Source organism: Semicossyphus pulcher, unplaced genomic scaffold (genome assembly GCF_022749685.1).
Source record: "Semicossyphus pulcher isolate SPU_LCO1_2020_fin unplaced genomic scaffold, fSemPul1.0.p SCAF_10, whole genome shotgun sequence".
Classification (NCBI taxonomy): domain Eukaryota; kingdom Metazoa; phylum Chordata; class Actinopteri; order Labriformes; family Labridae; genus Semicossyphus; species Semicossyphus pulcher.
Genome location: NW_027211604.1, coordinates 20966993 through 20989760, shown reverse-complemented (window position 1 = coordinate 20989760; position 22768 = coordinate 20966993). Strand labels below are relative to the sequence as shown.

At 41.4% G+C, this 22768-nt stretch overlaps 1 protein-coding gene across 1 annotated transcript in view; it reads right to left on the bottom strand.

The window, feature by feature from the left end:
* jade2 (jade family PHD finger 2) overlaps window positions 1–22768 on the bottom strand; it is a 216190-nt gene that overhangs the window by 75318 nt on the left and 118104 nt on the right. The window contains exons 5-8 of the mRNA XM_069669488.1: window positions 18483–18637; window positions 13191–13402; window positions 8458–8625; window positions 4669–4785 (exon numbers count right to left, since the gene is read on the bottom strand). Coding sequence (XP_069525589.1) covers window positions 4669–4785; window positions 8458–8625; window positions 13191–13402; window positions 18483–18637 — 652 coding nt within the window. The remainder of the gene's footprint in view (window positions 1–4668; window positions 4786–8457; window positions 8626–13190; window positions 13403–18482; window positions 18638–22768) is intronic.

Sequence of the window (22768 nt, the reverse complement as noted above, 5' to 3'; positions counted from 1 at the left end):
CGCTGCAGCTGTTATCACTTATTTGGTGTCAAGTGGCAAAAGGTTGAACACAGCGTGGAGCCGGCTAGATGTGTTGTTTGTTTCGAGTTGAGTCAGTGCAGAAATACTCATCTGGCCTTTTGGGCTGCACCTGCTCGGTTCTGCAGGGATTCAGTAAGGAGGCTTTTGCCACTGTCTAAGCTTACTGCGAGTACATTTAGGCGTTTGTGGATAACAGTGTGCGTGTTTGACAACAGGCAATCAAATAAAAAGATAAAAAGACATCATATTATGACTTTAATGTATTGTCCTTTGTACGAATAGCACCCTTTAAGTTTAGTTTACTTTTACTTTGTTGGAAGGTCAGACCATGGAAACCAATCAAACACATGAAACTTTGTTAATTTCACATAAGAATACCTACAAGTATGTTTCAAACAAATCACAATAACTAGGTCGACACTCTGCTGTATACATTGCTTGATAAATGTATCCTCACGCTATGCAAAGAGTTACAAGGTTGGTGCTTTAGAGCAGCCATGAGATTATTTTTTAGAAGGTGGATAAATAAGGGCGCTGATGGATCCTTTAAAGTGCTAATCTAGAAGATCTCAGTTTCGTTCTCTTGGTGGCAACTATGGTGACAGTGTTGCATTTGTGACGTCCACGGTTGGCTCCGGTTGTAACTCTTGATTTTCCTCGTTGACGGTCGCTTTCCTTTTTAGACTGTTTGCTTCATCTGAGCGTCGAGTTTGTTTCTTTTTCTTTGCACACAAGTTGTATCTGTAGTCATCCATCTTTTCTTTGTTTTGTTCAGCCATAGTAGATTACTGTTTACTGGCAACACTTGCAGAGAGCGGAAAAGCAGCCGCTTAGCTCCGCCTACCCTCTCTGGCAGACCAACCACTGCTGGCTGATGGAAAACGCATCACTAACTGGGCGCCACTTGTGCTCTTTTTCCGCAAAAGTCGCCACAGACACCCGGTCTGTAATAATACTATATAATGCAAATGGAAAGGCTTTCATCAGTGGGCCATAGGCTCAATCACCCTCGTGTTACCTCATTCAGGGATAGATGGTGACTTAATAGACATTCATTTAAAAGAAAATCTTTGAGATTATTACTTTAAATAGCTTTACAACAAACCAACACGACTAATTTACAGTATTTAATGAATTATTTTATCAGAATTTTCATTATCTTTGAACATTTTGTATAATAAGCACAGAAGCGTCTCACTTCAGACTCTTTTATTTGGTCTTGAAAGCAACACGCCACCTGGGACCATTACTGCCCACACACATCTGCTTATCAATTAGACCATTAAGAGCTGACCACTGGACACTGGCTATTGAGAACTACAGCAATTTCAATGAATTTCACACACCCTCCAAATATCTTTCTTGGCATAAATAAAGTACTCAAACTAACGTGCTGTTGGGGAGAGACGTTTGTCATAAAAACCCAGGCAAACCTTTCATTTCTTATTCCGCCATGTGAAGAAACCCTGATGAAATCATGGATTTTAAGACTTTACAGCTCAGCTGCGGCATATCAGTGCTGAAATCCATCACATAGTTTTCCTGAATATGTGAAGTGTTGATCCTTGGATGGAGAGAGAGACGGACACCTGAGGAATATTGATGATTTGAGCTGCTATATTCTATTTATTCCTTCAAAAACCGTCCTTTTTATAAATACAGAAACATTCCTGCGTTTTCATTCCCTGTTGAAATAAAGGCTGTCCTGAGCTATTAGTATTTGTATTTTAAACACCCTTAGACACTGGTGCATCTGAATTATAGCCTTTAATGTGGTGTCCAACGTGGTTGTAGGCCAACAGTAACACCTTGGTAGAAAAAGTAAAGCACTTTTAATCCCCCCTCTTTATGTTTTTTTAAACCACTTTATTCCACTCTGTAGGATTGATTATACATCTATCTGCCTTATATCTTCTAGTTCCCACTTTAGCCGCAAAAACAGCCCTGACCCATCGAGGCATGAACTCCACTAGATCTCTGCAGGTGTGCTGAGGTATCTGGCAACAAGACGTTAGCAACTGGGTTGAGATCTGGGGAGTTTGGAGGCCAAGTCAACACCTCAAACCATTCCTGAACCATGTTTGCAGTGAGGCAGGGCGCATCATCCTGCTGAGATCGGACCACACAGGCCAGCATTTGCTCCCCATGCACATCAATGAGCCTTGGTTCACCAGTTTTCCTTCCTTGGGCCACTTTTGGTAGGTCCTGTCCTGACCACTGCAGACAGGGTACACCCCTCAAGAGCTGCAGTTTTGGAGATGCTCTGACCTAGCTGTCTAGCCATCACAATTTGGCTCTTGTCAAAGACGCTCACATCCTTACGCTGACACATTTTTCCTTCTTCCAACACATCAAGGACAAAGGGTTCACTTGCTGCCTAACATATCCCGCCCACTGACAGGTGCCATTGTAACAAGATAATCAATGTTATTCACTCGACCTGTCAGAGGTCATAATGTTACGGCTGATTGGTGTGTATGTATTGTCATCTTGTTGCAGCTTGTTCATGTCTGTTGCTCTTTTAGACACACTCTCCTCCAAATGTCAGGCTGACTTTTGTAAGCCCATTGCTTGTTAAGCAGTGATTAACTTTGAGGACACTTTCTATCACATTTTAAGAGTGTAGTTTAGAGTAGTTTGTTACATATTCACCTGCTGTTCCTAAAGCCACGTTAAAGGTATTACAATCCAAAACAAGAGAGGAAGAAGTAAAAGCACCTCTTAGTTAGCTGAGCGTGTCACCACATTACTAAAGACTTTTGTTCATAAACTGACTCTTTATGAGCTCGAACAAATGAAGCACAGTTTGACTGGTTGACCTTCACTTTGCAGCTTCTTTTCATAAAGCTCTCATTAAACCTGGAGAACTGGCAAATTATACAGCAGGTGATTAAATAGAAATATTTAGATCTGAACTCTCTAAGAAACTCTGTTATTAAGGGAGGAAATGTTAGCACATGAAAAGAGACTCGACAAGGTATCATTAGCCAGAGTAAAGCTTGTTATCACCAAATCACCAGAAGATTAAAGTATTTTAAGCGTAGAAGGGAGGAAATGTGGTCTGGTGTGAGCTGTCTGATTAACTGTACATTAAAAACACAGACATTAACACATAAACTGTCTGCTTAAGAAAGACAGCAACATACAAGAGATAATGAGACTTATATTTGATCTACTAACTCTTAGACAGGGTGTGCTGAACAGCTTTAAGAGACCTAAATAAAAGGCAACTACACAGTTATCGTTAAACAGTTTAGTGTCTAAACTTTTTATAAAAGACATAAAACTGATCTATCATTTTATACTTTTCCTAACTTTAAAGGCAAAAGACGACTCCTGCTGTTCACTGTGTCTTGTAGCGCTGCATCTCTACCCCTCTGTAGAGCCGTCCTGCGAGTGATTGTGGCTCAAGGACCCCCTGTTAATCTACAGCATCAATACTGTGTCAGCAAACACCCTCACCGCAGCACAAACAAGCATCTGCACACACGTTCAAATACATCCAGCCCACATGTATAAATACTGGATGCACACACACTCATAAATGGAGCGTGGGGCTTTAGGAATCCACCTCGAGGGCATTTTAAAGCTGAGCGGTCTTCAGGCTAATAGCTGTAAAGTGGGTTAGTGTTAGTGCGTCAACTGAGGTTTTGTTTGCGTGCTCAGCAGCATGTTAAAGAGGAACCAGGTTCAAAGAGATCCGCCCGCGCCCAGCGGGAGGCTAAGACCTACGATGATCTGTGTTGTTAAGAGAGATTTAATATGAGTGTGTGTGTTTATACCGTAAACTATTGTGCTGGAGCTTTGCTTACATATATGTAGTATACATACAAGTTTTGGACAATTATTTTCTAAGTGTTAAATGATAATCAATCAAGCACAGGCGGGAGGATTAAGCTCAGGTCTTAACCTAGTTTAAAGGTATTTAACCTTGATTCAGTTTCAGTAAAGTGGTAACTAAGATTAAAGGCTACTAAATGTGCTTTACTAGTGTTAAAGGGCCAGTTCGCCAATTTTTAACCTCAGTCCTATCGTGCTATTATAGGGAGCTAATCTTCTCCAATGGGCACTGGAAAACCTCCGCCAGATTACATAAAACACATCATCTAGCAGAGGCCAGGGAGCTCACTAAACTACACTTCCTCAATCTAGGACGCCCGCCTCCGATGTCCTGTCTCGTTCAAAATCATCAGGTTTGAAATGTAGACTGCAGACCTCAAGATTTTTTAGATGATCCACCGGTATATTTTCTTCATATTTCAGATTCTGTACCGCTCTGAGCCATCGCCTGCAGCAATCAGAGAGAAAACGGTAGAATTTCACTACAGCGTCTCTCGCTGGGCCGTTCCTTTCAGAGGGAGGGACGCAATGCATGCTGGGTGTTGTGGGAATGTAGAATGGGCGAAACCACAAGCTGTTTGTACAACTTTCTCCACCGCTATGGCGCCAGTTTAAAATATTATTGCTTCTATCGATTACAGAGAACACCAGCTTTGACTGACAGTGGCTTTTTCCAGAATTGCTCCTTTAAGGTTTGGAGATAAAAAAGAACCCCTAAGGAACTTTGAAAGTCTGAGCAGTGCTCAAGGTTGTAAGACAGAAGGCACAGCGGATGCAGCGATTCATCTGGGTGTTTATCTGACGTACCTGTATGCAGGTTCCTGTGTGTTCTCGACACAGGCTGCAGGACAGAGCCCAGCGGCTGGCGGGGATGTGGGACACCTTGGTAATGGGCTCCATCTTCTCTGGACAGCCTATACTCACCTACAGAGAACACAGAAATACATACAGTTGAAACAAAGCACAGTTTGTGCGACCAAATGTAAGAGAAAAGTATGTCCTTGGACTCAGAGCAGGGACACCTGCGCTCCTCAGAAAGACATTATTGTAGAGACCAGCATGACTGACTCTCTGAGCCGTCTATTCAGAACTGCTTTGGCCCCAAAACTTGTTCCACCAAATAAAACCACAAAGTCATTGACCTGTGCCAACCAGCCATGCAGAATAGAGCGGAGAGCACTCATCACCAAAGTGCCATTCCTTCCTTCCTTCCTTCCTCTTCTGCCTGTTTCCATCCAAAAACCCCCATTCCACCTCTTTCACATGAACTTATTCTTATATTTGAGGCTTGGCTCTCTTTCCTCGTCCTTCACGCCTGCATCAACAAGCTGACGACTGATTTCCGCAGGTCATGCCCCTCCCTCTCTTCATATCATCCACTCGTCCTTCTATCTGATTTTCTTTTCCTCCGCTCATCTGCTCGTCCACAGAACAAGCTCGACACGGCCTCGCTTCTTTCTTTTATTATTGATGCTTTTTGTGAAGCACACTCAGCCGGAGTAGGGGTCAATTTTCACTCCATTGAGGATGTCAATAGAAAGCGGCATTCAGACAATGATGCCACAGCTGTCAGCGTCAATGCTCGCTTCTTTTATACAGCTGATGTACGAAGCGATCGATGGCGTAAGGATTTACAGTTTTTGAATGTTGTGGTTAATTGATTGGATTGTTCTCGACCCTGACGCCCACACATGCAGCGTATGGTGTTTAAGAGCGTGCACATACTCACACAATTCCTCCACCTTCCCCATGTTCTGTTGGTTTATCAATACACTGAAAACACTGACAAGTCAGCCATCTATCCATATGTGTGTGTGTGCTCACATGCGGGCCTGAAGCTCGTCATTCCCAGATGAGCACATTCTGGCCCCAATTACTTCACATTTCAAAGCCGGTTGATGGAAAACTGACAAAATTTGAAATCACTTCAGTGGAAATGGGGAGAAATCACAGTGTTAAATGAAAAGGCATTTTAAAAGAGGGGCTCCGAGTCTTTGAGTGTGTGCGTGTTTGTGTGTGTGTGTGTGAGTGTTGAAAAGCCATTAAAAGAGAGACCTCTCTGGGGGCAGAAGGCAGCTACACACGCGGCGCTGCAGGGGGGCTGTATCGTTTGAAGGCTGGGTGGTGTGTTCACGCACACACAAAACACACATACACACAAACATACATCCAATCCAGCTCTTTCTATGAATGGCACTCTGACACACAGAGCATGCTTTCTGGAAATTTCCACTACTATCATATTCAGTCGAAATCTACAAACCTGCGTTGTGCGTGTTTTGTCTGTGTGTTTATTTGTGTAACACCTATTTAGCTCATGCAGGCACACACAAAACCGATTTTTCTGCAAGCACACGCACACAAACGCACACACATGCAAATTTTCTTTTCTTCCCTCTACGCTGGGAAGGGAAAACAAAAGCGAACGGAGCAACGAAAACAATTAGCCCAATCAAGGGTGACAGAAGGCAATTAGAAGTAGAAGGTTTGAGCTGCCAAGAGCTACTCTATTACTGCGAAATCTGCTGCTGGAGTGTGTTGTTGAATAGGCTGAAGACACATGACTGACTGTCTTAACAGTTTAAAGGTGTGTGCAAAGCGTCAAGCAACATCCGTCCCTGAACCTCTGAAATGAGCGACGTTTCCAAAAGGTATCATCGAGACACATCTAGAGGAAAATGAGCGGCTGCTCAGCTACACACTTGACAAATGGTGTGAATCAATTCACATTATCTGCAGACTGTTGAGAGTGAAGTTGTGACTGAAGAAGCCGCCTGAAGTGTTGGAAGCATTTACTGTAAACAAGGAAACGCAGGTGGAACTAAGCTGACAGGTGCGAGGGTGTCTCAAAGTCGAGGCCACATTTCCTCGGATCTTTTCAAGTACACTCACATGCCGCATGTGCGTTGAAAGGGCTTTCAGGTCGCTGTAATTAGCCCACAAACTGACTGTGAAGCATAGCTTTATTGAGAGACTACACAGAGAGATTGAGGGGGCAAAATGTACTTCTCACTCTCCATTAAAAAGCATTCAGAATTCAGCTCAATGTGAGGCTTTAAGAGTCATGGCAATTAAAATCAAGTGTGTATTATTCCAACATGGGGGTCTCTGTGTTTCCTTGCTTAGCTGCTGTGTATATTTTCAGGACAAAGACACTAGGGCTGCACGATATATCTTTTAACAATCACAATTGCGATGCGCACATGCGCAATAGTCACATCGCAGGACGTGCGATAGTGAAGTAAATTAAATGAAACACGTCAAGCTGCTACTTTACTGTTGCTCAGTGCAAAATGAAAACTGGCCAGTGTCTCGTTTCCCATCAGAAATCTACAGAAAAAATGGGTCTGATATCACATTAGAAACGGCAGATGACATACCGTATAAGTAACGAAAATGCAGCCCACGAGTCTGCCTGTATTTGTTTCATAAAGAACATGCCATTATAACTGTACTCTCTACTTTTTCATGCGGGTGTCAGAGTCTGAACCAAGTGTGGTAAAAGTAGGAGGGGGTTTGTTTTGTTGGAGGAAAATAGACTTAAAGGTCCCAAATAATAAAATGTGTGATTGTTAATTGTTTATATAAACATGAAGACACACTGCGTTTTTCTAGTATAATTCCCTGTATTTTTTTAAAATCACAATAAATATTGCTGAACAAAACAATATGCATGTCTTTTCCAATATCGTGCAGCCCTAAGAGATACACACGTAATTATGCAATGTCTAACCGGTGAAGCCTCAAATTGGCTTTGATTGAACTACTGAAGTACAGAGGATTTTGTCTCCTGTTTCTTGTAGCTGTTCGAAGAAGGTATCTCTTCGTGGACAGAGAGGAAAGATGATTATAGTGATCCATTACTATTCTAACGGACAGAACACAGAGCATATATGTGTTGTCTTAAGAGGGCTGAGGGCATGTTTCTGCCATGCTAAAGGTGGACAAGAAAAACAGTGAACTTGAAAGACAAGCATTTCTTAGAGATGGACGCTGTGTTGGTTTGGGTGAGGATGAGAAAAAGTGTAGTTCAGTAAATACCAAAGTGTAGAAGTGAAAATAAGCTCTGTGTAGCTCTTCATCAAAGCATGAAAAACACCAGACAGACTTTCAGGTGGGTTTCTTTCCCTTCTTTCATGGTGGCTCGTCCAAGAGAGCCTTGTTTACATACTTTTTTAAACACCACACAAACAGTTATGTACCAAAAGCCTCTTTTCTATCCTACATTTGCTGATTCGACAGAGAAAATAAGGGATGGATGGATTTCTACACTAAATACGACTGTGTGCACTCATTTAAATGTAAACACGCACATATTCAACACTCAGGTAAAGGAGACAGCAGAGGAGTGTTACAAATCTACAGTGGCATCACGTGCAGCCACAAGACGTCTGAATTCCTGACTGTGGTGACTGGGGTCGTAAACACAAACACCCAGGTGCACCCACTAAATGACTGATGTGTCTACAGGCCTATCTTTGATTGGAAGAATCAAGTCTGGCACAGATTATAGCGTAGAAAACTACCACCTTAAGCACACCTTAACTGCTAAAAAAGAAAACTGGGACAGTTCTCTCATCTCTGCTTGGGTCTCACCTCAGGGATCCATAAGGCACAGCTGACGTGGACCCACTTAGTTCCACTGCGGGTGGGCTTGAGGGCCCCCCCTCTCTTGGGGCAGAGCAGACATTTGGGCTGGACGCCCAGAGCGCAGGTCCGACACAGCCAGTTCCCCTGGGGAACCTTCAGGATGCCATAACACGCCTGTGAGGTAGCGAAAGAGAGAGAAGAGTTAGGAGAGGATATGATGTGAGGAAGACAAAGACACACTTCATAACTTGTTACATTTCTTTTAAAAGCTTTAAATAGTTTGACATTTTGGGGAAGCCTGAATCAGCCTAATGATGTCTCAATCCAGCACAACTTGGACTTATAAACAAACAAGACATCACCTGTTAATTACTGAGATATTAACTTCAGTGCAGCCGTCACCCTCATGACTATCAACGTTACTGTAGGCTGAGCTCAACTACCGCACAAGTAGCCAGCAGGATTGCAAACTGGTAGGCTATAATTTGTGTCAAATAAAAATAATTTGAAATAGTGTTGAAATAACTTATATTCCAGTGTGACTTATATTCAAGATTTTACAGTCGGTAAACGTAGTTAACAAAATGTTTAATCCTTCATCATGAAGTAAGAGGGTTCTTACTACTACTTTGCTATGGCAAATTAAGTGAAACATTTAAAGCAGCGTAAAGGTAAATAATTAATCACATTTGTTTTTGTTTCATTGTAAATAGCTGGTTATTATTCAAAAATGACTGCAATGAAACTCTAGCATTGGAAACTTTAAAGTTAGCGCCCATGCCAATCAGTGAAAAGCGATCAGGAGCTTTAAACCAAAAGACTAAATGACAAAAAACATGGACAGTGTGAACCAGTCAATGTTAATTTGGAGGCTATAATTAATCCAAAGGCTTCTGTAAAACTTTTACTAAATCCTGCTTTCCCAACCGTGTATTGAAATGCCTCAAACAGAGGTAATTTTGGTCCTCAAGTAAGATTAGCATAGATATTGCTAAAACATCCTGTGCAAAAACACCCAGTCACTATTATAATATGCCTGTTTAAAACAATAAATACATTACTATCTTATCTATTGTATTTTGGCAATATAAAACACATGAAAATTATACTTTATTACTTTAGACATGTTAAAGCCCCCCTCCAGTGAAAATCCAGTGTTTAACCTTGTAAACATCTCCATGTGGTGTTCTTCATGAGCTACAAGACATCAGCAGTCATCTCCATGGCTGGGCCTGTCTGCTTTTAAACTGCAGTGTACCAACGACAGGCCGAACAACACGTTTTCAGATTGGCAGGTTTGAGACGTCACAAACCTAAGGAGCCAATCCCGTTAATGGACGTGGTGATGCTATGCATATCATTATGTGTAACCTATGGCAACCACTTCGGTGATGCGCGAGCCAGCTGAAACTGTCGTCGTAATTTTTACAAACTCACTACTGACTACTACAATAACGTTACTACTACTAATTACTACATTTCAAGCTAGCTAAGTTTCACCAAGTTGCCACTAAACGATGGCAGAGACTTGTTTTGTTTTCGTGGTTGAAAATGTGCATAGTGGGAGGGGACTATGCAGATTCAGGAATTTTTAGTGAGGGAGAAGGAGGAGATGCCTTGGAAGGATTTTTACAAGGTAATTAAACATATTTTGCAGAAAAAAACATCATACACAATTTATCATTTCAAGCATGTCTTAAAACATGACTGGAGCTGCTCTTTAATACTTTTCTTATCAATAAGAAGAATCACATTAGATATGTTTCCCTCAGTTTTGTACCACTTCAGTAAATATGTAAGAGAGGGAGTCAGACTGGAGAAGAGAAAGAATGAATATTCACACCAGCCTGGATTTTATCTCAAACTTTTTTTTTATCCATTTAAACCACAAGATTGTTTTAGTCAGAATCCCAATGATTTCCATTTTGGAAACAACACACTTTCAGTGGTTGCTGCCTCTAAACCAAAAAACCTTTAAAGAAGTAATTACAGCCTCCTTCTGTCATGTTCAATTTTGCAAATTCACAAGCTAAAGTGACACATGGAAAAATACTCTCTTTCTCCCTTTCCCTCGTTGTAAGCTCTTCAAAGGTTTTGCTTACTGTTGCTACAATAACACAATAAAACCCACTCAAACACACTTTCCAACTATTTCTCCCCGTATTACCGCCCCACCCAAAACTTTTCTTTCAAACATAATGACATCAACCAACGGAAGTGAGACATTTTCAAAATGCCACTTAGTGTTGTTTTAAAAACACAGCCGGTTATTGTATCTTAAGTTCTCCACCCACATCTCACATCCTCAACACATGAGGGTGCCCTGAATGTATCATATGCCAACATCGTAGCACAGTGGCGTACATGTGATGGATAAAACCAAGCTGGGGTTAAAAACTGGGGATGATTTTGCTGACAGAAGTTATTTATTCCTATCAAAGTGCCTTTACTGTGGGGCATAAGTCATTCTTAAAGCCTTTCTTCTCCATTATTATAGCTTGTACGTCAGATCTTTCAAATGTACCGGTAATCTATTGTGAGTCAAGTCAAACTATCCCTCCTTTAGCGGCCCAAATTAAATTCCAAGACCAAAAGCCTAAGAGCGATCCCCCAAATATAATTCCAGGAACCACTGCTGCTAAATTCAAGGTCTCAGTCTGCATCACAAGAAGGATAAAGTACATGTTGTATGTTTAAAAAGCTAGAATACACAAGGTTCTGGGAAAGGGAAGGGAAAAGCACGACAAACTCCACACTGACAGGTGGAAACTAAGAGAGACATCAGAGACTCCATCTTCATTAAACAGCAATTAAAGCACTTTATTGATCAAAGGATTTTACTGATCAAACGGAGCACTTCAGTAAGCAGGGTGCGTTATTTTAACCTGCTGAAGGTTAGGGAGACGGTCTTACTAATGAAGTCACTATTTAATGTGTTTGCGGTATATTAGCAACTATTTCTTATTAACTACTATATACCTAAGACAACAAGAAAAACACTGTAGATGCTTTCTGGAGGGGAGCTATAGAGCAGTGCTTTGCGATAATGGTTGCATATATTATTTATCCAACCTATTTTAGATTAAACCACGCCCACGTCTGTGAGACAAAAGCCTCAATGTCTGTGTTATTATCAAATCCTCTCTCATGTAGGTCTTGGAAAAAGAATGGGTTTGTACTCGTAAACAATCTGTGTTCGCTTCGTGCTAATGGGTTAGCTTGCTGACTGAGAGTCTTTTTACTCTCATTAGCTGTGTCCCAATCCAGGGGCTGCATCCTTCGAAGGATGTATTTGAAGGCCGATTGCGTCACAACGGCGCGTCAAAGGCTGTCCCATTTCAAAGGCTCCTTCAGATGCAGCTGAGAAATGCATCCTCCATTTCCCGGGCCATGGAGGATCCATCGGGTGCATCCTTCGCAGCCCATTGTATCCCGAGATTCATTACATGCCAATTCAAATATGATTGCATACTCTTAAACGGCCGAGCAATACAATTTTAACATGATAGATTTTTTTGGCTTTTGCTTTTATTCGATAGGATAGCTGAAGATAGACAGGAAATATGGGGAGGAGAGAGTCGAACCTGCGATCAGCGCTTTGAGGACTGTAGCCTCTGTACATGGGGCTCGGAATACAATTTTAAATGTAAAAGTTTACTGTCTCAACTCAATCGCATAGCTAAAGATACACATGTTAAAAAATGAAAGGGGCCTTAAAACAAATTATCTTTAAAATAAGAGGTTAAGTTATGTGACGTTAGTTATGATAGCTAGTTAGCCCACTAGCTACCTCTTGCTAGGCGACAGGAGCCGCGTTTGGTTGCGCAAGGCAGGGCAGTAACCTCCGTAGACCAGAGCGTCTCATTTCAGTTCAGTCTTAGCGGTCTACACAGGCTACGAATGACTCTGTAGACAGCGTCCATCAAAGGATGCAGCCCCCAAATTAAGACAGCTATTGTACTTGTCAATTAAGGAGCTAGCTATACAGGCTAAAGCTAATATTATCATAAGGAGATGTCTTACCTGCCAGTTATTACTTACTAAACGATAAGCTAACTTTACTGAGAATTCAGCCTCTATTATTGACTCAAACTGCTAACATCAGACCCCCAGAGTTAACCTGTCCTGCGTCTTGAGTCCTATAGTACTGATGCCCTAAGTTCTAGTGATCTTTGTGCCCAGTCAAGTCAGTAACTTGTGGACTGAAGGGCTGCACAACATGCATGACAAGAAAAATGACTAGACATTTTGAATACTCTGATTATGCTATTTTTCCCTTTAATCAACAATAAAGACAATATATGGTGTCACATGTGTGAGGTGTCACATGTAGCTGTTTTTTCACACATAAGAGGGCAGGTGACAGCCCAACTTGAGATTAGGTCTGCAGGTGGAGGGACTATTTCCATCCAGTGTCATAACAGCAGCAGAGCAGAGGCAGTCTGATGACACTGAAGGTGTTAGGGCCGCGGGGAGGACAAACAATTAACACTGTGTCAAAGTGTAACAAACACAGCAGAGGCCCTAAAGCTTAAGGATGTCACAGGCACTTTTTTGTGAAATTGTTGTTGATAAATGAAGTCCAAGGGAGGAAAATATGAGCATCATACATGAAAGCCGCTCGGAGGATTTTGAGTTTTACAATAAATGCTTTAGTTTTTAGCGTTTTTTTGTGACCGTTCTGAAAATTAATCAAAGAGGTAAATTATACTAAATCACATAATCCCTTAATTCCTGACCTGATGAACGCAGACGTTGCACTTGTCACAGAAGACCATCTCGTTGCCGTCCTCTCCCTCTGGCGAGCGGCAGACGTCACACACCACGTCCTCGTCGTACTCGATGCCCAGGCCTTCCTCCGTCTCGATGGCCTGCCGCATCTTCTCCTCGCACACACTCTCCAGCTCGACCAGAACACACTCCATCGTCAGCTCGTCCAGCTCTGGTACCGCTGGGGGGGCGAGAAGACAGAATGTCGGCCTTGGTTAGGTTTTTGTTTGTTTCTCTCTAACTCCATCTTAGATTAAACACTGGGATGAAGGACGGATAAAGGGGGATGATTAGAGGAGTATTTTTCTGGTGTTAAGCTGTTGCTTTAACATTGTGTATTTTTTTAAGACAGAAAAGCAAAGAAATATGAAAAAATACTGAGCCTGTACAGAGCAATTTAAACTGAGAGTACAGAAACAGGGTCGGCACTCTGAGGTTCCTTTTACTTCTTGTTACAGACAAGAATAACAGTAATGGGAAGACGGCTCATAGGAAACTCAAAGTGAGCCAACATACCAAATTGCTGTTATTTTTGGCTGAAACACTGTCTCACACTTTAATTGGAAACGCATACAGCTTTTCCTTAGCAGGAACACCTCACACAGGTCACTGTCTGTTTTCTTTGGGCCGGCTTTGGATGAAATGTGCTGAAAACGAGCTGCAGGATGTGGGAGTACGTGGAGTTGCAGTTGAAAAGCAGAAACATTCTACATGTGCTCTGTCACTACCAGCCCGTTAGCTATCAAAGCCAAAAACAACCGCATTTGCCAGCTCTAGCCGACAGCTCGGTTCACCGCACCAAATTGTGTCAGCATTAGCATACCCGCTCCATTTGCATCTCAAAGTAATGCCTTGCTCTAAGGCTGGTTAATAGTTGATGAAATCTGATTTAACTGGCAAATGCACGCTTTCTGCCTCATGAAAAATAAAGAATTTGAGCTACAGGGAAAGTAAACAGTCTGGTTTCCAGGACGGTAGCAAACAGATGTGGCATACTATTATCTCATTACATGCAACAAGATTACCATGATTATACAAAATGGGAAACAGTGAGGCATTAAATCTAGTCTTTTTCTGAAATGAAGATGATTATTTGTGTTCCAAACAGGAACCAGCTTTTTAGATATCATTGGGAGATTGTAATAAGCCAAAATCCTGAATTGCTGGCTGGTAATGAAAACCTTGTCAACACAAATCAAATTACAAATCTGCAGTCAAGTCCAACTCCAGGGCTCAGCCACAGTCTAAGGATTAGAGGACATGAACAGTAAGAAGACCATTTTTTACATCCATTTAGTAGTGAAGAAAATTGAATGCCATCTTTTGAAAAGTTGCAAATGACCAGCGTTTCAATGAACTTGTTTTGACCAAATAAAGCTGGCTCATTGCAAGGCATAGATTTGATTTGATTTGAAATTGGGGTTAGGTGATGCTCTATACCTGGCTGTTATCTGCTAGTAAACACAGTTGAAGAAGAGGTTGGGAACCGTGAACAAGTTGCTTTGGCCATCGGACCAAACTATGAGGAAAGGGAGATGTTCTCTGAATTTTTTTTTAGTAACCGGTTGTTGTTGCTACTACCAGCCATGTTTTTGTGTGCTGTATAAATATCTGGGAAGAAACAGACAACAAAGACAGCTTCTTTTTCTTCTTCTGTTGTTTAATGGTTTGCAACAGCTTTGAAATCCATTGCCACCACTTTCTAGATTTGAGAGTGGATACCACGGACTGTATAAAAAGATGGACGACATGACAGCTCTCTCAAAGGAAAGCCAAAATATTTTGAGCGCCCCCTGCTGACCTGCAGTATAGGTCATAAAGCCCGCCTCCTCCCTGTTAGCAGATGGGACATGAGTCAAACTATAAAATCAAAATACAGGCCGAATAAATTTTTCTCAAACATGGTTTCTGTCATTATAGCTAGTTCTTATCATGCTGATTTATGTCCAAGTGTTCATTTTTCTGACAAGTTTATTTTTAATGAGTTATTTGATGCTGTAAAAAGGATGATTGACAGCTCTGTTGACAAATACGGCTCCTGCAGCCGATCTGTTCTGGATTAGCTGAGTAGAGGAGGATCGGCGAGAAGAGACGTAACTTAAACAATCACGACAGTCAGTGAGTGTCTGCTTCAGACCAACACAAGAAGCTGTTCTGCTGTTAAACACGCCACCGTGTGGGATCTTTGCTGTTATTTTTGGTAAGTTAAGTGTGTGTTTTGGTTAGCGGAAGTTGCTACAGCGGCTCCACCCGCAGTACTGCGCAGCTCTGGCTCCAAATTACATCACCAGCGCAAGATGGCAGCGCCTGTCACTGGGGTATTTTGGCATCACTTTTGTACAATCAGTACATGGAGACGCATCGTCCATCTTTATATACTTCATACGTCATTGGTGGATACGAATGGTTCAGTGGAAACAGCTGTTCAGGTAAATGTTCGCTATATCAGAACTTATTCTGCAAAGATGTTTCCATACAACAAAGGCAAAAACCACCTCAAGGGAGTGTTAAAACTGTTTTCTCAATCTGAGGATAATTAGTGTGTTCATACAGCTTTCTTAATGAGATTCTCTAAAATGCACGTAAAGATATTTATGGAAACATGACTACTTCTTCTCACTGCCTCGCCCAAATGCTCCAAGCAGCAGTAAGTAAACGTCTGCTGTCCTGGCTTCTGTAGTTGAGGATTATTTATTGATTCTTTTGGAGGATTCAGGACTCAGTTTGGAGTTATTTTTGAGCGGAGCTGAGCATCCTGTGTGTCTATATATTATTTATGTCCCTCAATCCCTTCCCTACCCAAAAATAAAAAACAACTATATTTACCGAGTGTGTATCGTCAACAGTGTTAATGTGCAACCTGAGATGCGGTTTAACATGAAGAGTTGGAGTTTAGACTAACTTAAACTCAATGTCTTGTTGAACTTGCACATTATTTGGGAAATGTAACGTCAACTTTAATATGAAGGTCAACACCTGCTGCTGCTGCTGCTGCTGCTGCTTTTAAAGCGACGGGGAAAAGGGAAGTAGAGTTAATATTAACCTGCTGTGACATTTACATCATGTACTAAACACACAGACAGGAGGGAGGGAAACAAAGCAGCCGTTCACACATTTTTCAGAGTGTGAGTGTGTATGTGTCGGCTCTAGCACTATGTGCGTGTTTGTGTGCACTTTGTGTAGGTGTCTCACCGTATTTACTTAACATTTATCTTCTCTACGTGTGTGTACATGTGACAGCTGTGGGCACATGCAGAGGGAACTGTATTATTTCCTGTATGAGATCATGAGTGTTTCTCTAATAGCAACACAGCATCACACACACTCACAAAAGACTGATGCATAAAATAAACTTTTATTTGACTTCTCTATATGTTCTACTGCTTCGTTTCTGCACATTGTCCAGCCATTCTGGGTCATCATGTACTCTTCTTGTTGTAATAAACGTATTTTATTGAATTCAATAGATGCTTGAAGCCTGATAACTTAATACCAGCTGTTTCCTCTATTACTACCAACAATTTTCCAGTGTTTCGTGCTGCTGTCATGGCCTACTTTTCTGCAAGAGATCTCATTTCCTTTTATTCGTATAATAGGAAAATCGGTTTAACCCCAACTCTAACCCAGACAGAGGTGTTAAAATAACCAAAATTATATGTAATTACACCTTATGTTCAGTATTAACACCTTTTAAGAGACACACTCTTCTGCATGTATACAGTAAGCGGAGGACTAAGATAGAAAATGCTGAATCATCCCGTCATGAGTCCAACACAGCACAGCCTCGCCCAGCAGAACCAATCAACCGTCTGTTTGTTTGCTCAAGCATCGGACGTTATGAGAAACACCCCGCTTCTGCTGCTGCAAGAGCCAGCGTGTGTGTGTGTGTGTGTGTTTGATTAAGGGAAAATGTGTGTCCCAGAAATACGGCCTGAAACCCCAGCAGGGATTTATAAACACAATTACTGTGTTTTATCTGAAAGGAGAAGATCAGATATGGAATCAAATGGAGGATAAGGGAGAGATGCTCGGGGTCAGCAGTTGTCACCATGGTGAAGAGGAGGATGGAGTAAAGCAGAGGACACAGAAAGTGACAGAAAAGTGGAGCAGAAGAGGGGCAGAGAAGAGGGAGGAAGCAGAATAGAATGAAAGTGAAAAAGGAGGAAGGAAAAGGGGGTTACAGTACAGGTTATTTATAGCTTCTTGTAGTTTCAAGAAACCAAATTAGACCTTTTGGACCTTTTAGAGTTTGCTTTAAAGGTTGACTTTGAAATTTTAGGCAAACATCTGTATAGATTTTTCTTTGATGGAAGATATCTAATAAAAAATCTGTGACGGTAAATGGGCAGCTATAGGGAAAGACCAGACAAAAAATCTGTATCGTTGTCAAACTACTAGCCAGTGGGATCCGAGATTGGCTGAGAACCACCCTGTGCAGGTCTCACACATCTGGTAACCTTTAATAAACTGACTGTAATGATGTACGAGGACATATTGTATAACTTTCTTATAACTTTAGTCTTTTTTCTTTTTTAAGATTATTTTTCTGGCCTTTTTAATGCCTTTACTTACAGAGAGGACAGTGGATAGTGATGGAAACAGGGGGAGGAGAGAATGTGGGATGACGCAGGGCAAGAGGCCGAGAGTGGGAGTTGAAGCCAGGGCCGCTGCATCAAGAACTGAGCCTCTGCACATGAGGCACGTAACTTAACCGCTAAGCTAAACCGGCGCCCCAATTTTAGTCCTCCTGATGACAGTTAGTTCTGTTATGAGCACTAATCAGGAGCTTAAATCATTAACAAAGTTTTACAGGGGATTGGCATCTCACATTATCGTATATGTTTCTGTTATAATCACTTTATGCGTCACCCCAGTCAAATTACATATCTACAACCCTTCTGATAATCACCTTATTTTGAATGTCATTTATCAGGAGAAATGGTGAATTATCATGAGGATTTGCTGCTTTTATCTTGTTATAAGGAGTCAGTTTCAATAGATCATATTTGGACCTTGAAGTTATTTAATCAACTAAATGCAGGAAGAGGTTATAAAACAAGTCAAAAAACAGTATTTCAGTACTTTGTTAGCGCCATGGTTGATGCCTTGGGAAACTCTTTTCACATGATGAGGTGGAGTTCATGGTCAACTACAGACATTATCTCAGACTCTGTTTTGGCCAAACATTTGCACAGGTTAAGTGTTTGTTTATTTAATTCATTTAGTGCCAAAATGTGAGTATAATCAAATCTGGCACTCACCCATCTGTCTGAACTCGTGGTTGACCAGCTCCAGCCAGGCAACGTCCAGGTCATCCAGGTCGTAGCAGCTGTAGCGCTGGGTGTGGGGAGGCTGGCTGTCTCCCTCCCTCTCCTGCCTGTTGTTGGACAGACCACCTGATGACTCTGGCAGCAACCTGGAACAAACACAGAGGCACACGCAGAGTTTATCATGTGGTCTGGAAACACAACAAAATAACTTGTTTCATCATCTTTAATAAAGCCGTGTCTATGTATGACTCAAAACAAGGAGCCACAGCTTGTCTGGCAAGAGAAAATAAGACTCATTACTTAACCTATTATTAGCTAATAATGCCAGCTCTTGATTGACAAGATCATTATGCAATAACATGGAGCACAATGTGGAGTGTTGTGGTTTCTGGCACCTGCGGTCGTGTGTCAACACACTGTAAACACTCGTCATAATACAACAAATATGCTATGGCTTTAATGACTAACATTATAACTGATTAACATTCACAGCTGCATCAGCTACAAAAGTGAAGGCAGAAGTTTGGGATTTTAATAGTTTTAGCTTATTTTGATCTTTAAAGGAAACTTAATTAACACCTGGAGGGACTCTAACCTCTCAATCAGAGTCGCACAGTGTTAAAAAAAAAGGGTGTTAATTAAATTTTTTGGGGAAAATTAATTTACGGAAATGTTAAGTCTGAAAGCATTCTTCATATGAATAAAGATATAATTATAATACTTACAATTTTGTTATCTCATTGAATTAAAAAAGATAAAACATTGAATTTCTTCTTTTTTATTAAACAGCATGAACATCGTGACTATTTTACATGTGTAGAAGCTGGAAAACGCAGCAACTAAGTGACATTCAATTTAAGGCAAATTAAAGTGGTCTGTAAATATGTGTTATATGACCTGAGAGTTTACAGTACACAAATAACACTAACGTCAGTGAATGTTTCAGAGGAAACTGTCTGGAAGATCACGACAAAATCAGCCAAAGTGAGTGAGACTGCACCAAAGAGGAACAGGTGAAACTAACCAACAGGGATGTGGTGGACACATGTTATTGTTAGGGAGCCTTCAGTCTCCTTTGTTAGATTGTAAAACAAACCACCTGAAAAAATTGTTGAGGTTTAGGCCGAGCGGAAGGTGCACATTCATCTCGCTCATAAGTCAAGGTTTATTTAATATGTATGTGGATACATTTGCCTTTTATAGGTTTGTTTAGGTAATATTGTTTTTTACATGAACTAAAACTTATATTTTTCTGTTTAAATAAAGAAAAGTAAATGTTTACTTTATTTACTTTAATAATATGTAGGCTATGTCTTAGATAGACCTGTTAAAGTTCCAATCTCAAATAAATTATTTCAGTGTCAGGCTCTTGCGCGCCACCCACTAGCAATGATTGGTAAATCCATGAGCAAACTTTCTGATTTGATCAGACGTCTCCGGCTGGCTCCCTTTGTCATGGTTCTCTTGATTTTCCTTGCTTTCCTTTTAGACAGTTTTCCTTCATCTGAGCGTCAAATTTGTTTCTTTGTCTTTAGATTTTCACTTATTTTTGAAGTTGTATCTGTAGTCATCGAACTTTTCTTTGTTTGTTCAGCCATAGTAGATTGTAGATACTGTTTCCTCGCAATGCTTAAAGAATTCCGAAGTGCAGCCGCTTAGCTCCACCTACCCTCTCTGGCAGGCCAACCACTGCTAGGTGATGGAAAACCCGTCACTAACTGGGCGTGATTTTTTCCGCGTATGTCGACACCCGGTCCATTAAAAGACAATATACTGCAAATGCAAAGGCTTTCATCAGAGGGCCACAGGCTCAGTCACCATTGGGTTAACTCATTCGGTGATAGATAGAGACTTAACAGACGTTTATTCAACTGAAAAAGTTTGAGTTTGTTACTTTAAGGAGCAAAAATGTTTGATAATGATTTAGTCTGGTTGAATGGCAGGTAAGGGGTGATTGATTCCACCGGAGGCAACTTGGCACTGATTACAGAGCTCCAACCTGATTGGCACAAGGAAGCAGGTAACAGGGTATAAAAGGTGAGGGGAAATTACAGCAGACTGGTTGGTCTGTATTTGTCACGATGAAGGCTGTGAGGAGAGCCAGTTTTCCTGCTCCGATCATTTTTCTTTTCCTTTTGTGTGGCCGGCCTGAATACATTTTTCTTGCAACTGAGAAATCTGAATCCTGGTTTTCCATCCTTTCCACTCACACTGCCTGCCATCCACAAGTACAACAGTAATGTTTAAACAATACAGCTGCTGGATACATCCTTTATTTAATGCAGTTGTAGCTTGTATCTCTGGGTCTTGTGAACACGCATTTAACCTATGTTGGAGAGAGCACTGTCACATGTCAAACCTACTTGAATACATCGGACACATACCAAAATAAAAGTACAGTTTTTACCTCTCATCTTCTCGCTATCGCTATCTATGCTTCTTCAGTTGCAATTAAGACACTTTAAAGTCCTAAATTATAAAGACTTTATAATATTTTGCCCTTTAAAACTGCACGTAAACAACTGTGTGGCCTTCTTAAATACATGCCCTGTGACAAACCACAATACCCTGCTCTTCCCATGACACCAGGAATTAGCAGGAAGCCCTTCGCATGTCTGGGGCTCTCCCTAGCAGTCGGGTCCTGACCTCATGTTTCCAGAAAGACTGAATCAGAGTTCGACAAATGGCAAAAAAAAAAAAAGTAATCAAAACAATGACAAATCAAGCGGCTGTGGGCAGCAGTGACAGGAAGCTCCTCCAGGCAGTGTCTGGTCCTCTGGAGCCTCGGGCCTGCATGTCTCTCTCTGTCAACAACGGCAGGAAATGGGGTCAAGAACTGTGCTCGACCCACTGGGAACCAATAAAGACTCAAACACACTCAAGCAAACACATACACACACACACAATCCCTTATAAAACATCTGGGGGCCAAAAAAGCGCAAAATAAGGCAGATGCTCAGGAAAATAAAGGTCATCAGGCAGAGGGACAACACACCTGAATAATCAGACACACTGTACACATCCTCTCTGTGTTTTGCACAGTGACACACACACACCCCTGTGAGTCACACGCTCGCCCGTTGAAGTCGTGACCTTTGTGTGAAAAGGTGAAGTGCCTCAGTGATCACAACAACAGCACAAAACAACCTCTGGCTCTTCAATTAGCTCCAGTCTTCAGTTCATTATCACACTGCTGCTGTTATCATCATCATCATCATCATCATCCTCCGTCACCGCCGTCGCCCTCTCATCCAGCAGCTCTGTCATCATCATCATCATCATCATCATCATCATCACCCTTAACATTATCATTATCATCACCATTGCTGCTGTCATCATAACAACAGATGCTACAATTTAATACAGTAATCTTCACTTACATTAAATCTCACATGTTGCCAGCACAGTTACTATTTGATTGGAAATAACAAAAACAATTAAGTTAATCATTTTCAAAATAAAAGTTTTTCAAAATAAAAGAAGAAGAAGAAATAACTTGCGGGGTAAGTATAAATATGTTAATAGGAGTAAATATCACAGAACACATTTCTGTCCTCATCACCTCTTCTTCCGTCTATCTTCCCTCCTTTTCCCGCCATGAACTTTATTTAACTTAAATTTTCTGCTTTCCTTATCCCGTCACTTTTTGTTCTTCCTTACCTTCTAACTCTACTCAAAGCATCCAAATCGCTCTGCAGACGACAAAACTTTGCCCTGTATATGAACGCAGAATGCACCTGTCCTCTGGCTGATCCATCCATCCATTATCTATACCACTTATCCTGTTCAGGGTCGCGGGGGGGCTGGAGCCTACCCTAGACACGGGGTACACCCTTGACTGCTCGTCAATCACAGGGCTGACACATAGAGGCAGACAACCTTTCACACTCACAGGATAATATGAGTCACCATTGACCCTAACGAGAATGTCTTTGGACTGTGGGAGGAAGCCGGAGTACCCGAAGGGAACCCACGCATGCACGGGGAGAACATGCAAACTCCACACAGGAAGGCTCACTACGTCCAAACCAGGGATGGGTCATGAATTTCAAATATTCGAATATTCATTAATTTATGAAAAATCCAAGAGTTCATGTGAATATTATGTCATCTTAAAAATATATTTTTACCGTTGTTTTTACCGGCGCCTGGTTGTAATGTGGTACTCCTGCCAGACGGTGGCTATAGCGCATCTGAAAGCTGTTTGTTAACCGCCATTAAATAATAAGGGAATAAGAAAGCATGCGCGCCAGGTGCCGGTAAAACGTGTGTGTTGC